Source organism: Sinocyclocheilus rhinocerous, unplaced genomic scaffold (genome assembly GCF_001515625.1).
Source record: "Sinocyclocheilus rhinocerous isolate Xijiao unplaced genomic scaffold, SAMN03320098_v1.1 scaffold291, whole genome shotgun sequence".
In the NCBI taxonomy this organism is placed as follows: domain Eukaryota; kingdom Metazoa; phylum Chordata; class Actinopteri; order Cypriniformes; family Cyprinidae; genus Sinocyclocheilus; species Sinocyclocheilus rhinocerous.
Genome location: NW_015640451.1, coordinates 96,308 through 113,098, shown reverse-complemented (window position 1 = coordinate 113,098; position 16,791 = coordinate 96,308). Strand labels below are relative to the sequence as shown.

The 16,791-nt window shown below is 34.3% G+C and overlaps 1 protein-coding gene across 4 annotated transcripts in view; it reads left to right on the top strand.

Moving 5' to 3' along the window:
- The window catches only part of LOC107752855 (MICOS complex subunit mic25a-like), an 18,903-nt gene continuing 2,112 nt past the window's right edge, over nt 1-16,791 (top strand). The window contains exons 1-9 of one of the 4 annotated variants that reach the window (XM_016568920.1): nt 1-217; nt 801-903; nt 983-1,031; nt 1,724-1,868; nt 2,818-2,838; nt 4,613-4,696; nt 11,846-11,916; nt 12,870-13,005; nt 15,064-15,207. In XM_016568920.1, the coding sequence (XP_016424406.1) occupies nt 134-217; nt 801-903; nt 983-1,031; nt 1,724-1,868; nt 2,818-2,838; nt 4,613-4,696; nt 11,846-11,916; nt 12,870-13,005; nt 15,064-15,192 (822 nt within the window). In that variant the 5' untranslated portion in view covers nt 1-133 and the 3' untranslated portion in view covers nt 15,193-15,207. Of the gene's footprint in view, nt 218-800; nt 904-982; nt 1,032-1,723; nt 1,869-2,817; nt 2,839-4,612; nt 4,697-11,845; nt 11,917-12,869; nt 13,006-15,063; nt 15,208-16,791 lie in introns of those variants that run through there. The other 3 variants (XM_016568923.1, XM_016568922.1, XM_016568924.1) reach the window with 3 other exon arrangements.

Here is a 16,791-nt window from a genome sequence, read left to right as displayed (position 1 = left end):
TCGCGTGTCACGTGATAACCCGTAATAGGACGTTTGATGATTTTATGCGCACGTAGCGGGACACAGTGACCCTGAAGTCATTCGGGGTGATTTTATTTCTCTAGTTGGGCTGTTTGTGGTGATTTTGGGGCTGATGGGAGCCGCGGACAGCAGGAGCAGATCTGTGTCGTACGGACTGGATGAACAGGACAATGTCACGGTCATACACGGGGTTAAGGTGACAGACACAACAACATCTGCACTTCAAATACAGAATAATAATCACGTCCTGTGTGATGCTACTGTACCTCTATGAGATTGTAATGGCATATTCTGTTGTAATTGTGCTTTTATGAACAGAAGTCTGTTGTAACTGTCCCTCTTGAACTTCAGTGGCTCTGAGAAAATGAAAGTATCAGTTGATCTGTTAGTCTTTCATTGATTCATATGTGATATAATGATGAAATGTGCTCATTTTAAAGCATTGTGATCATGTTTATCCTCATGTCTTGTTTGCTGGGATCTAATGTGCTGTGAAATAGAAACCTGTAAGGTTACAGTAATTTTATCTGCTCTCACTCAAGGTCAGCGACACAAAACAGTGCAATCTGATCTGTGAACAGTGAGAGCTGTGTGTTATTTATTATTATTTTATCGTATTTTTTTATTTCTTTTGAGAGCTGTATGTTTGTTTGGTTGTATTAATTTATTTTTTTTGTTTTTGGTCATTTGTGTGAATTTATATACCCAGATATGTCCCTGAAAAAGGGAATCATAACTCCGTTGATGTTATTTTAATGCGAGTGCATCTGTGCTCTCAGTTGTCCGGTGATGTTCTTCAGCGGATGCGGGAGTCTGGACCATCATCATCATCATCTTCTTCATCATCATCACCCAAAGCAGAGAGTGCCAGACCTGAACCAGGTACGACCGCTTCTGCTCCTCTCTTCAACAGCACTCGTTTATATATCTCATATTTGACTGTGTTATACTGATATTTCAGGGCCCTCCAGATCATCTGCTGCAGAGACACAGGAGGAGCTCAGAAGACGGTTAGTGTGTTATATATTTTTATCGGTATTTCTGAAGACATTCTCTGCCATAATAACTACTGCAACTCTGTTAAAAATCAGTAAATTGTGTGGTCAAATTTTTAGTTTTTTTGTTTTTCAGTTTTTATTTTTTTTACTTTTTGTAATTTTGTTATGCGTTTTTGTCTTTTTTAATAGTTTTAGTTTTAATTAATGATGCATAAATATTTGGCAGTTTAAATAAAATAAAATAAAATATAATATTTATTTATTGAGATTATTATGCATTACAATGATAAACAAAGCATTGTGAGCCACATTCACTACAATCAGGGCTAGTTGGCTTATTCAACATGACCAATTCTGTAATGGTGTTTAATGTCATGCAATTTGTGTGTGTGTGTGTGTGTATGTGTGTGTGTGTGTAATGGTTTAACTATACTATACACTTAAATTGTGACATATTTTGACAACCCACAAGTGAAGACATTTGACTGGTCCTCACTAGTTAAAAAGGCTTATAAATCAGCCAAAATATGTTTTGATGTAGATCTAGTGTTCTGCAGATTCTGTGATGGGTAGGTTTAGGGATAGGGGTCAGGTTAGGGGATAGAAAATATCATTAACCTGATAGAAAATCAATGGAAGTCTATGCAATGTCCTCACTAAGATAGCAACACAAACGTGTGTGTGTGTGTGTGTGTTGACTGTAGGTTCGAGCGTGAGCAGGCTCTGGTCCAGGAAGAGTTGGCTCGGATCAGCCGTAGAGAGAGAGAGATAGCAGGAGACGATATGAACCCAGCGGCGCTGCGAGAGACAGCAAAGACACGGCAGGAACCAGACAAAACACACAACCTGGTGAGAAACACACACACACACACGCTTCTCTTCTTCTTTCATTGTCCTGACACTGTCTGTCCTTCTCTGACATACAGTGTGCATTTTAACATGCCTCACTTTGACAACATGATTCCTCATTTTATTTATTTAGAATATTTGAATAATGAAGAACTCTCAAGCAATAACTCGCACAGATTTTAGTTTGTTTTCTCAAATATTTTTCATGATGATGAGGCATCTATCTTTCTGATCAGTCGACTTCGCAGTCCTCTGAACTCACATTTGCATGCTTCAGTGTTTAATTCAAATATATCTTTAAAAATCAAAAACTCGTTTAATTAAAGTGACGTTTAAGTCACACAGACACATAATTCAGATGTTCGTGATAAGCATAATGCACCTGTTTCAAAAGCAGCAGTATTAATGAGTGTTTTGCAGCACTAGATGGCAGCAGGAGTGTCTGATTTAATGTTGCTGTTTGAGGTGATGCTCCTCATTTAATTACAGAGTGTAATTTATAATAACCAGCTTCATTGTTAATTATAATTACCCTGTTTTGCATGTAAAGCTTTTAGTGCTCATGATTGCAATCTTTTATTTTGCACTCTCTCTCTCAGTTCATTTTCCTTCAGCTGATGTGTTTCTGATTACGATCAACATGTATATTTCGGCTCATTTAGACACACAGATCAGTGTGTTAATACCCAGTTCATTAATTACTATAAACACTAAACGAGTGTAAAAGAACAGCAAACCACTGTAAGAAGCGTGTGATTCCCTACAGAAACAGAGACATTGATTTGGGGAAAAAATGTTAAATTAAAATAGGCAGAAATTAAATTCAGTGCAACTTTCTTTCTTTCTTTCTTTGATGTAATTATAAATACAGCATCTGCTCTGACTGAGGTTCATGGGCTGTAATGTTTCCTCATCATTTACGTTGTTTCTCTGCTCTCTCGTTTCTCAGCCGGATGAGTTGAGTGTTCGGGTAAGAAGCAGAAGCAGCAGTCGTTTGCTGTGAATCTCAGTTTTATTGTAGGTTTTATGTGTCATTGCTTCTTAGTGCTGTGTGTGAATAAGACAACAAACACAGTCAGTCTCTTCATCAGAGCCAGTTTAAAGTCAACATGAAACTGTGTTCCCATGTTACTAGAGTATGACAATATTTAACAAGAAAATGTCATTGGGACTTGATTTTATATGTGATGAACTGATTGAAAAGTGTCTCTATAATGACTGATTAAAACTAACTGATTACAATAATAGGGATATTATTTTAGTATTTTATACAATTATAGTTTTACTAATATTTTGAATTGGTTTTAATAATTTTGTTCAAGTTTAAATAATTTTGTTATATGCTTAAATTGTTTTATATATTTCTTCATGGCTTTAATTTTAGATTTAGAAATGTTAGTATTTCAACCTTAAACTTATTGCAACATTTCAACATTTCTTTTATTTCATTTACCAAGAACATTTTTAATAGTTTAAGTTAACAGTAACAACATTGTCAAATGTGAAAGTTGTTCCAGAAGTGGAGCAATTTATTACATTTTGATGAAGATGATAAAAAAACAAAAAAATTGTATATTAACTTTAAAGCTGCTAGCCATATAATCACACATCATGTGAATGAATGAAATCTTCATTTATCGTTGTGTGTGAGAGAGTGTGTGAGAGAGAGTGCGAGTGTGAGTGTGTGTGAGTGTGTGTGAGTGTGAGTGTGAGTGAGTGTGAGTGTGTGTGTGAGAGAGTGTGAGTGTGTGTGTGTGTGAGAGAGAGAGTGTGTGAGTATGAGTGTGTGTGTGTGTGAGAGAGAGAGTGTGTGAGTATGAGTGTGTGTGTGTGTGAGAGAGAGAGTGTGTGAGTATGAGTGTGTGTGTGTGTGAGAGAGAGAGTGTGTGAGTATGAGTGTGTGTGTGTGTGAGAGAGAGAGTGTGTGAGTATGAGTGTGTGTGTGTGTGAGAGAGAGAGTGTGTGAGTATGAGTGTGTGTGTGTGTGAGAGAGAGAGTGTGTGAGTATGAGTGTGTGTGTGTGTGAGAGAGAGAGTGTGTGAGTATGAGTGTGTGTGTGTGTGAGAGAGAGAGTGTGTGAGTATGAGTGTGTGTGTGTGTGAGAGAGAGAGTGTGTGAGTATGAGTGTGTGTGTGTGTGAGAGAGAGAGTGTGTGAGTATGAGTGTGTGTGTGTGTGAGAGAGAGTGTGAGTGTGAGTGTGAGTGTGTGAGCGTGAGTGTGAGTGAGTGTGAGTGTGTGTGTGAGAGAGTGTGTGAGTGTGAGTGTGTGTGTGTGTGTGTGTGTGTGTGTTATTGCTACTGTAAGTATTCCAAATGTTTGTAGTCATATTTATTTCTCCAATCATATTTGTGTTATTGATGTGACAAAACACACACAAACACTGGTTGAATGTGTATCATCTGATACATGCATCTGAAGTGTGTCTTTTCATTCTGTCCCATCATACTTTGTTTTCTGCGTTATTGTGCTTCATGTTAAGTCTGTCATCATCACAGAAAGCTCATTTCTCAATGGCTAATCTCAGCATTATTCAGTGAGTCTGTGATGATGTGACAGTGTTTCTGTCCTCTTGCATCTGTTGTGGATGGCTGCTTAAACTGCCAGTTTCTATCATATACCAGGTACATCAGATCTTCATCGTGTGCTGCTCCTCTACATCTACCATGTTTGAAAGCCATCAAGAGTTTGGTTGAAGTGTAAATGAACACGTGACGTTGAGCAGGTTATTCTGTGTCTCTATCAGGCCCGACAGCTGAAGAAGAAAGAAGATGAACTTAAACATCTGGCACAGTTTTACAAGGAGCAACTACAACTGATGGAGAAGAAGGTGTGTGATGCACAAACACGAACACACTTCCTCACAAACCACTTTTAGATCTGAAGCCTGAATTTGGCCCATTTATGAACCTTTTTTCATTGCTAGAAATAAAACATGTCAGTTTTAACAGGTTTTATTATATTTGCGCTTTTATTATAGTGCTTCAGGCTAAAGATGGTTTGTTTTCTCTGATGTGTTCACAGTCATATTAAATATAGTTGATGTGTCTGCATTTATAAATACATCTGTTTGCATAAATGCGATAACATTGAGGTCACGATGATTATGCGGCTTTATCTGAACCGCGGCGCTCTCTCGTGTCACGTATCAACATCTTTATGCTTCTTCTGATGAGCGACACGCCACTTAAATGTGTGCGTGTGACCGATACGGAGAGATGGACTGTGGGTGGAATCCAAATGTGTGATTTTATGCTTTTGAAAGTTGTTTTAGATCATTTATTAACCGCCTGAGGATTGAAAGCGAGAGAGAGTTTCAGCTTGTGTTTATTTGATGCGCAGCAGAACACAAACCGTTTCATCACTGCAACAGGAAAAGAAATAAATGAGAACTGAAATAAAACATGGATTATAAAAACATAGAAACTAAGAATATATTTACTTCGCATCAAAAGAAATGTGAAAATATGATCTTATAAGCCACTGCAAATAGTAGGCCCGTTGCTATAAAAAACTCACATTTATTCAATGCTGTAAAAATGAATTGATTAAAAGCATCAGATGGCCTGAAGCGTCTGTCCACTCGCTGGGAAAGGACTCTGATTGATCAGAAATGCTTTTGGATGTCCAGAAATCAGTCTGGTGCTGTTTATTTTATTTTTAAACTTTATACAACTTTTTTCAAATTAACCATATTTATATTGAACTGTCTGAGCAAACAAGGCATCACATGGTTTATATTTTAAATGTAAGTTTATGCATTTGGCAGACATTTTTAACCAAAGTGATTTACATTGCATTCAAGGTACACGTTTATATTTATATCCATTCTTTCTTTTCCTGAAAATTGAACCCAAGACCTACTAAGCTAGTTGAGCTACAGGAACGCTGCAGTCACAGTGAAATGAATTTGAGTAGTGTTTGAAGAGATTGTATGTTCACAGGTTGCAAATGTTCGAATGTTCAAGACAAATGCAACCTTTGAACCTTGGGTTGTCAACGTCACAATAAAGTTGTGTAAAGTTTAGAAATAAAATTAACTGTAAAAGGATCAAATTTCCTGTGAATACAAACCTACATGAACAGAAGTTGGTGCATATCATGTTCATGGGCTGTCTTTCTGATTAACATCCAGATTTGAAGTTAAATATGACTGTACAAAGGAAAGTGTGTAAGTCAAGTGCTTTAAGTGGAAACTGGAAGTTTTGCACTATTTTTAATCACCATTTTTGTCTTCACAAGTTTATTTTCAACTTTAAATGAACTGTGTTGTGATGAAGTATAAATATTATGGGATCGTTTAGGTAATTTGGGCATAAAAATTGAAATGAGCAAAATGTTGTGTTAAATGCAGTATACTGTGTGTCACACAACAGCAACATCAGCTTCTCAAACATATTTCATATTAGCTAATTATAGCTGAAGTAGAGCTGATGCTGTAGATGGATCATCATTCATGCGGGTTGTGCAGAACAATACAGCTGCTCTCGCTCAGAGACTAAACCGACTTAGTTACGCTTTAGCTGTGTGTGTGTCTCTAAACAATACAATTACACACAAATACACACACTGCTCTGTAGTGCTTTCATAATTTGAGCAGAAAGACGCTCAATATGTTCTCTTTATCTCATTGCATAAAACACAAAACATATAGTCACATTTCACCTCGAAGTTAAATAAATGAACAAAATGTATATTATATTATATTTATTATATTATGAAAGCCTGCATTTATGACCATTAAGATTTTTTGCATTGTGACAATATTTTTTGTGAAATGTAAAGACCCCCAAACATTCACGAAAACATGCCCGGTCATATGTCACCTCAAAATTAAATAAATAAATAAACTAATAAATTAAAAGTATTATATTATATTATGTTATATTATATTAAGAAGACTTTTTATTACAATAAGTTAAGAGTTTCTGTATTATGACATCATATTCATGACCCTCAAAAAACAATAATAAATAAAAAATATATAATATTAATCGTAATTATTATTATATTAATCGTAAAAATAATGTAACATTGCGAAGAAAATCATCTAAATGGTTCTAAAAACAGGTTTCATTTCTTTTTGCAAAATCTATTTTCTTGTTGATTTTGGCATGAAGCATGAGCCAAACAAACTTCATTGACCGACTCAATATGGCAAATTCTGACTCAATCAATGGAGTGAATTTGAGGCAGGATTATCTGTTTGTCCAACCCATGGCAGACAAAGACGTGTACAAGAAAACTGAAAACAGTCATTATTTGTGCAATTTCATTTGGTGATGCTAGTGTACATTAGTTTTAAACACACACACACACACACACACACACACACAGTGGATGTGATGCTCTGCTTACACAAATACACACTCCTCCATCCCTGAGTCTTTTCTCTTTCTCTGTCTCCTGCTCTACTGAGGTGAGACCTTTAATCGGCTCTCGTCTCTCATGTGAGCGTTATACTGCTGCAGACTGTGTGTGTGATGCTTTAAATGACATTTTTAAGATTCAGCCTACACACACTAATCTGAAACGCTTTGGTTAAGCTCTCAGAGAGAAATCCTGAGCGTGACACAAAGGCATCTCACACACACACACACACACACACACAGAGGAACAAAGATCCTGATCCCACTGGCTTTCTCTTCTGCATGTCTATCTTCACTCTTCACACTGTAATGTAATATTCATGTCCTTCATCTTAAAAAGGGTTTGTGCTTTTCACTCTGTCAAGCTTATGCAAGAATAAATCAGACTCAGCCGCTCATGTTATCAGATGAAGCTCTGACGGACCGATCAGACTGATATCTGCTCCAATCTAAAAGGACTTAACTAGACACACAGGTGTACTTTCCTTCATTCTTCTTCATTATTGTTCATACAGTCAGAATACACAAATCTACATCACATTAAATGTGTCCTTTACTTATTTTCTGGTATTTTCCTCTAATGCGGCATGTAACAAACAAAGAATTTTTTTTTTTTCAAAGTTGTAAATATAAAAGATTATCAGTACGTTTTACAAGAAAATATTTTTTTTTCAGTCTATCTGTTTCAAGATTTCATGTTTAGTTTAATGTGTTCCTTGCTGTTTCTTTGTACACTCTCAGAAATAAAGGTACAACAGCTGTCACTGGGGCAGTACCTTTTCAAAAGGTACACTTTTGTAACTATTAGGTTCTAATATGTACACTTTAAGTACCAATATGGACCCTTTAGGTTCAAATAAGTACCTTTTGAAAGTGACAGCTGCTGTAATTTATTAGCAACTTCTGGGTTTTGTTGTTTCTACACCACTTGTTCCTATAAGTACAATTCACTGCAGTTTCCTGCTGAAATCAAGCCTAGAGGCAGTAAAACACCAATGACTTTTATTCCTTTGTAACAGAAATCATGACTACAGAGGCAGATTTTGCATCAGTAAAGACTTATTTTTGCGTGGTTGCATGCACAACTCTGTTATAACCTCAAAACACTTTTACCATGATGCATGATTTGTAAACTAATATATTTTGATGTTTGCATCACATAACCAGCGCCATATGTATTGCTTTTCTGATGCAGTAAGCTTGCTCGGTAGCACACAGCATTGTGTTTGCAATGCAATGTGATCGGGTACGAGATCCTGTGAAACACGAGTCAAATTAAAAGAGCTCAAAGACTTGTAGAAGCATGATTAAATGGCATGATTGCTTTAGCAAGTGTGTTTTATCTTTCATTTGCTCTTAACACTGTTGGTCAGCTTTAGTGTAGGTGATGCATTATTTTCAAATGCAATAGAGCATTAACCTTTTAGCGCACCGGACATTTCATTTCCAATTGCTGCAGTGTATCTTGCAAGCATCTTGCAATTGTGAGTTTATGTCTCACAAGTCAGACTTTTTTCTTGCAATTCAGAATTGCGAGATATAATCTCATTGCAAGATATAAACTTGCAAAGAGTTAAAAAGGTAAGGTAAAAAGTTGAAATGTAAACTAAAAAGTCACTTAAAAAAACTTAAAAAGTCACTATTTTTTTTATTTTGAGGTGGAAATATATGAAAGGCCATTTCTGCCACTGAATAAAAAATGAAACAAGGTAATTGCGACTTTTCATCTCATTCTGAATTTTGTTCTTAGAATTGCATGATAGTAATTCGCATTTGCAAGTTACAAAGTCAGAATTGCGAGACATAAACTTGCAATCGTAAGGAAATGAATTCCTCTGAATTGGACTTTATAACTCGCAATTGTGAGTATATATCTCACAATTCAGAGAAAAGAAGTCAGAATTGTGAGATATCAACTCAATTGTGAGAAAAAAGTCTGTCATAATTAAAGTCATAATTACCTTGTTTTATTTTTACTCGGTGGCAGAAAAAGGCTTCCATGCATTTCACTTTAAAAGTTTTTGAAGCAATGTAAATATCATTTTTCGGTGGTTGATTGACAGGCGAGTTGGCTGCCTATTTGAGCCCAGCTGGTGTATGACCGACCTTCAACTCTGAAATGTGCGTGAAATAATGTCAGGTGTTGTTTCATTGCTGAAAGAATGTAAATGAATGTTAATGAAACAATGCTAAATGGTTGTAAAAAGTTTAACTAAATACCTCTAAATCAGTACTGAAACTTTAACAAGCACGGTACACGATGTTCACAACATGGTTTTTGTTCTGTTCCACATTTAAATGAATTTGAGAGAGTTTATGCATGTGTTTAAGTGACACGTTCCCACCCGAACACATCTGCTCCAGCTGTGCTGTCAGTGTACTTCATCAAAGAGACATAAACAATATACAGATGTGAGCATCCTTCACTTTTACTGAGGTAATGCCTCACACAGAAAAACGGATCAGAGCAGAAAGACGGAGATGAAAACATACAGAGACGCTTCAGTAGGGCTGAGAATCAGGTATTAATGAAGCGAGAAACGAGAGAACGAGCTGAGAATCAAAAGATGGAGCGATTGCGAGAAAGCGGGCGAGAAACGTTATCTCTACAACATTATCTGAGCTTATTTGCTGTTTATCCCATTAGACTCTTACTTCTCTGAGAGAGGAATCATGGGATCTCAGTGGCAGCAAACTGTGAAACTTCACGACTCTTATTAGAGGTGTTTGATAAGACATTCATTATTACTAGTTAGTTATTTGAACAAAACTCCTTAAAGAGACAGTTCACCTAAAAGTCACAGTTCTGTTAATGATCACTCGCACTTGTCTCTCAGACTGATTTCTGATCTTGTTTCTCTTGCATCAGGTAATTGTAGATCTAATAAGATAACTGAGTCTAATTACTCCAGCTGCGTGATGATACAGACTGTGAGATGGTAATTACACTGATAGATTATAATCACTTACAGCGTATTGTTTTTGTGTCTTGCTGGATTTAACAGCTCAGAGCTGAAGGAACGAGCAGATATTGCACTGATAAAACTCATCGGCCCGTATTTCACACTTCTGCAGCATTGATTAGTTTCCCTGAAGTCCATTTATAATGTCAGTCAAGGTTTCTTGCACCAATAATTTAGGTTTTCATGACTATTTTCACCTCTAACTATTAAATCTTTTTGATACTGTACCTTTAAGACAACTTCTCCTATAGTCATTTAGTTTAGTGTTATTTGTACACTATTAATTCATATTTTGAATTGGCTTTTATTTTTATATTTTTGTTTTTTTAGTTCTATTTTCAGTTTTTTTTTATATTTTCAGTTCAGTTAATTTTGTTGGGTGTTTTTATCATTTTTATTAGGATTTCTCTTATATATATATATATATATATATATAGTTTTAGTTATTTCCGTACATCAAATACTTCTAAATAACAATTATAAACTTTGCCTTGACAGCTAGCTGAAATAAAGTAAAAATTAAATAAAATAGAATTTATGTTTTATTCAAATTCAGTTAACGTTTATTTTTTCAAATTATAACAAAAGTAATTTTTTAAGGATTTAGTTTTAGTTAACCATGACAACCCTGGTTTCTTCATTTCTGAGCAGTGATAGTTTAGTATTATTTAGATACTGTTAATTAATGTTTTTGAATCAGTTTGTATTTTTTATATTTTCATTTTAGTTTAAGTTTTAGTAATTTTGTTTTGTGCTTTTGTTATTTTTATTAGTTTTATTTTCTATAATATTTCTACAGAATACATTTTTTTTATTTCAGTTTTTAGTCACTTTAGTACTTCAACTTCAGTTTTTTTTAGCTTTAGTTTTTCGTCTAATATTTATATTTTATTTTCAGCTTTATTTCAATTATCCGTCAGTAGTTTCAATAGTTTTAGTTAACTTTGACAACATTGTTTTTGAATGAACCATTTTGCAATTTGGTTTCAATTAAATCTAATGCAGTTTTGTGTTGTGAATGTTAGTTTATATCAGCCGTGTTTATTTAAGAAAAGCAAGATGTGAAATTAAATTATTTTAGCAGATGTGAGTAGCAGATCAAAGTTTATCTGAGGCAGATGCATTGAGTGAGATGTGATGGTGTCTCGTGAATGGGAAGCTGTGAATGTAATGTTCTGCACTGCTGTGTTTTGTAATTGTAGTAATTGCAGTGTAAATGCCCATAAAACTCACCAAATAAAACATTACGACGTCTCACTCGGTGTCCGCGGGCTGAGAGATGTGCTGACAGAGCTAGAAAATAATGACGCTGCTTTAATTTAATTTAATGTCCCTCCATACACATTTCTGAGCGTTTATTGCATTGTGTGATTGGTTTAGAGAAGTTAACAGAAGCGGGAGATGGAGAAAAAAATCACTATTGAACCAAAGCAAGAATACATTGTGATGTCTCATTTGGATTTGCATGATAACTGAGGCAGAACATGCTTCTGGTTCTTGGGACTGTAAACATTTGCTCATTGTAAACGGAGAGTCTGCAGGAAAACAAATGCGTTATTTCAGAAATATTTGAACTGTCTTGTGTGTTTTCTGAATGAATGCAGCTGAACTTGAATGAAGTCCGACTCTTTGTGTCTGTTTCTGCAGAACACTGAATACTATCAACAGACTGCACACATTTACGAGCAGGAGGCGCTTAAAGCAGAGGCCACTGTTAAGTGAGTACAGATGTTGGTCTTATTTCAGTATCATACTATTATAGTTTTTAAAATAAGCATTATTTTTTATTTTAAATTTAATTCATTATTTTCATATTTTAAGTTTTTGTTTTAAATTTGTACTAATTTTGTTAAGTGTTTTTGTTTTTTGTATTCGTTTTTTAGTAGGTTTATTAATTTTATTAGTATTTTTATTAGTCTATATAATTTTTTATTTTAGTTTTCGATTTAGTTACTTCAGTACATACATTTAAAAATACATGAAAATGAGAAACTTTGCCTTGGCAACTATAGCTAAGATTAAATGGTTTTTATAAAGTATTTAAAAAAAAGTTTTTCATATTTATACTATAAAATAGTATTTAAAAGTAAAAATAAGAAAATGTTTTATTTATTATATTATATTTTTGTTAATGTATATTTTATTTGGTTTTATTTTTTATGTTTTTAGTTTTCATTTTACTTAACTATTATAACCTTGGTTTGACTAGATAGATAACATTTTAACCTTTAATGACAAATTTTTTTTTTTTATGCAAAAGAGCATTGAGACACAGACATGTCTACTCAATATCAATGCCAGACTTCATCTCTGAAGGACCTTCATGCTCTCTTTGTCTTACTTTTTTTTATTTATTTTTTTTATTTTTTAAGAAAGAGACAAAATTTGCAAAAAAAAAAAAAAAATGCTAATTCCTCTTTAGGCCACTAGGTGGCAGGAGTATGACTTTTTTCCCTCTAGTTCTTAGTTTAGTGTCTATCAGTCTTTGCACCTGTGATTTGTATTGTGTTCTTGAGCTGGTGTTTAAACACAGTTTGAAGGTGATCCTGTTTTAGTTGATTAGACTAGAGTGATTGTGAGAGGCATAAAACTTTTTAATATGAATGTCTTCATTGTAGTCAGTGTGATTCTCCCACAAGCCTCTGTGTGTGTGTGTGTGTGTGACGCTCAGGCCTCGTCACGTGAGTCCCGTCTGTCCTGAGCTGCAGTCGCAGGTGTTGAGCTGCTACAGACTGAACCCACAGCAGACGCTGCACTGCTCACAGCTGGCCAAAGACTACATCAACTGCATCAACACCTCCAAGAAGGTACGTGTGGGGTCTGTCTGCTTCTATCAGGGATGCACAATATTGCAAAATATTATTATTATTACTGTATATAACATTAAAGGGACAATGCACAGTCAACCAGTCTTTAATTGGTAAAAAATAATAATAAATGCAGATGGTGCAGTATTATTTGTAAAAATTATTTCTGTACTATTATAGTGTTTATTAATATTCTGAATTTATTAATTTATTAATATTTTGCTTTATTTGTTTATTTATGTATTTTTGTTTTTAAGTTTGTCATTTTGTGATTTGCTTTTATATATATATTTTTATATATATTTCTAACTTTTTTTTTTCAGATTGCTGAGGCAACATTTCTAAGATTTTTAATATATATATATATATTAGATTTTTGATATATTTTATTTCAGATTTATTTTAATCACCAAAAATGATTTGTATTAGTTGTAGTTTTAGTTAACAATAACAGGTGTAATAATAACAATTGTAATGTATAGTTGAAAAGATGGATGACTGTTTTGTACTTTTTAACCAGGCATACTGTTTGAAATGTAAGAAACTCGACCTGATGATATTGGCAATTTGAGTCTAATCAGACCCATGCTGATAACAAAACAACATGATAATACTGGCCGATAGTGATATTTTATTCATATTTCTCTCCATTGTGTAACGAAGAGCTAGTTCATTTTAAAACATGCCAGAGTCATTTTCTCTGCAGGAAATAAGAAGCAGCGTCCACTGCTGTGTGTCTCATCTGATGAGTGTGTGTGTGAATGAGCAGAGCTTCTACCAGACTCATTTTAATACTGGATCATTCATGCATCTCACACACACAGTCAGATAACAACAGCTTTTATTAGAGATGATTTGTGTGTGTGTGTGTGTGTGTTTGAGTGTGAGTGTGAGTGTGAGTGTGAGTGTGAGTGTGAGTGTGAGTGTGTGTGTGTGTGTGTGAGTGTGTGAGTGTGTGAGTGTGTGAGTGTGTGTGTGTGTGTGGCCGTATGCCAACTAGAGCGGGCAAACTGCCACACTGCTACTGAAGTGAAACACAGTGCTAATGAAAGACATTTACATTCGAAAGAATGGTCTACAGCTAAAGACTCTCCAGCACTGAAGACTGAGCACAGACCCTCTCCATATCACCATCATACTCTGCTTTAGCAGATGATATATAGTCTCTTTGTCGTTAGTTTAGTATTTAAAAAGAAAAACTACTTCATTTTTTTGGCCTGTTTTGATAAAACTGACATAAAAAGTCAAAATCATGAAATAAAAAACAATTATAGCATAAAAAGTTTAAATTATGACAGTCATAATTATGGCATGTCTCAGTTACCAAAAAATCTACTTTTTATATCATAATTTTGATCTTTTATCTCATAATTTTGACTTTATCATAATTAGCTATTTTTTATCTCAATTATTTGTATCGCATAATTTCAACTTTTTATCTCAGAATTTATTTTTTATCTCATAATTATGACATATCTCAACATTTTGACGTTTATCTCATTATGGCTTAGTATCCCATAATTGTCCAAATTTGTCTTTTTGTCATAATCATGGCTTTTTATCTCATTATTTAAACTTTTTATTTCATATTTATGACTGTCATAGTTGTTTTTATCATTTATTTTTCTCAATTTCGGCCCGTTATTATGACTTAGTATCTCAATTTGATAAAAATAAAAAAAAATTATCTCAAATTTGGCCTTTTATCTCATAATTTTGATTTCATAATTTCAGCTTTTTATCTCATAATGGAGTTTTTGTCTCATAATTTCAACTTGAGTCATAATATTATGACTTACTATCTCATTTGGACATTTGTCTCATTATGACTTTGTATCTCAATCAATTTTGACAAAAAAAAATCATTATTATTTTATCATCTCATAATTTTGGCTTTATCTCATAATTTCAAACATGTAATTTTTAATATGAGATTTTATCTCATAATTATGACTTATTTTATCATTATGATTTATCTCGTTATGACTTAGTATCTCATAATTTAGACTTTTTATGTCATAATTTTCCAAAGCATGATTTCTTGTTCTTATGTGGCAGAAATGGGCTTCCACAGACCCGAGCCAGCAGACAGAAAGAGACACTCAAAGCTCAGAACAACCCCCACAACAACACGCTAACACTGAGGGCACCACGTTTTTTTTACTGGCAAGAACTTCAGAAAATTAAAAAATCAGCTTATTTGTTTGTTTTTTGTACCGTATTTTTGTTGTTGAGGGGGTTCAGTGTGCATCATGTTCAGGTTCATATGCAGATCAGCTTGAAACAGAGCCGTTAGCGTGAAGCGCTCCAGCGGTAGAGATCTCGCTGCGCTGGTGATTGAAAGAGCGCTGATAACGAAGGAAACACGTGTCAGGACGATCCTGAGATCATGAAAGCGTCTGGCATTTCTGCAGCTGTGTGATTGATTCAGATGATGAAGCTGACAGCCATTGTTTCCTCCAGAACTGTTCTCTGGACCGAGATGTTCATATCTCTGAGCAGACAGTAGACGTCCTCTGACCTTCAGATTTGTAAGGCTTTCACGCTGAACCCGCTGAAGCCTGAAGCTAAATATGGCACATGAACGCCTCGATAGGAAATTTCCTATCGATTGCCGTCAGACACACAGACTGTACCAGAAGAGAAATGCCACATTAATCAAGTGTCTTTATTGTCATTCTGTCAGTCACCATCTTTTCTAGTCTGTGTCACCTCTTCCTGTCTGCCACTTCCTGTTTGCACTCTTTCTTATTCTTTATTCCAGAATATCTGAATGTTGTTTCATCAGATCAAGTGTCTGTATCTGTCTCTTTTCTCTCCCGAACTTCACTTTTCTTTTTCATGAGTTTTAACTAAACCACTTGTCTTTTTTTTTTTTTGCAAAACTAGGTTTGTTTTGTTTTTTTGAAACCCAACAACAGTCCTTGTTTCAGTGGGAATATACATATATATATTTATATATACTGTATGTATATACTGTATATATAGGTTATATTCATTGCTATTAAAGTGAAATAACTGAACATATATATGACAATTACTGTATGTCACAATGTAATTGCAAATGCAATAAATAAATCGGTGCAATTAATTAATATTATTTTAATACTTTTTATTTGATTTACGAATTTGATTAGTTCTTAATATATATATATATAATCTTAATAATCTCTTATCTCTTCTGCTCATCAGTATCAAAAATACAGTAAAATAAATAGATAAATAAAATATCAATAAGTCATGGCAACATATTTTTTCCCATTACTTTAACTTGATCAAAATAATTGAACCAATTTCAACTTCATTTTTATGTTATGCAAGGTTCAACTTCATTTTTTATTTCATTTATTTAACTGATTTAAAAGATATTATATTTTAAGTCAATTTAATATAATTAATAAGAAGAAATTAAGTTGAAATGTCTTGAACAGCCAATTTTATTCAACGTAATTTAAGGCAGCAAGTAACTATACAATACAATACAATATATTCACATAGAAAACAGTTATTTTAAATTGTAAAATGTCATTTATTGCTGTGATGCAAAGCTGAATTTTCAGCATCATTCCTCCAGTCTGCAGTTGTCTCATTTCTGTCGTCATACTGTGTAATGTTTTTGGAGCCAGTGTCTCGTATTACTGTATTGTGTCTAAATATCCTCTGAGTGAGTCCCATCATCTGTGCGGGACAGTAATGATGGTCCGTCAGCAGTAATAAAGTGAGAGTGTGTGAGAGTGCTTGCGTGCGTGCGTGCGTGAGTGAGTGAGTGTGTGTGAGTGAGTGAGT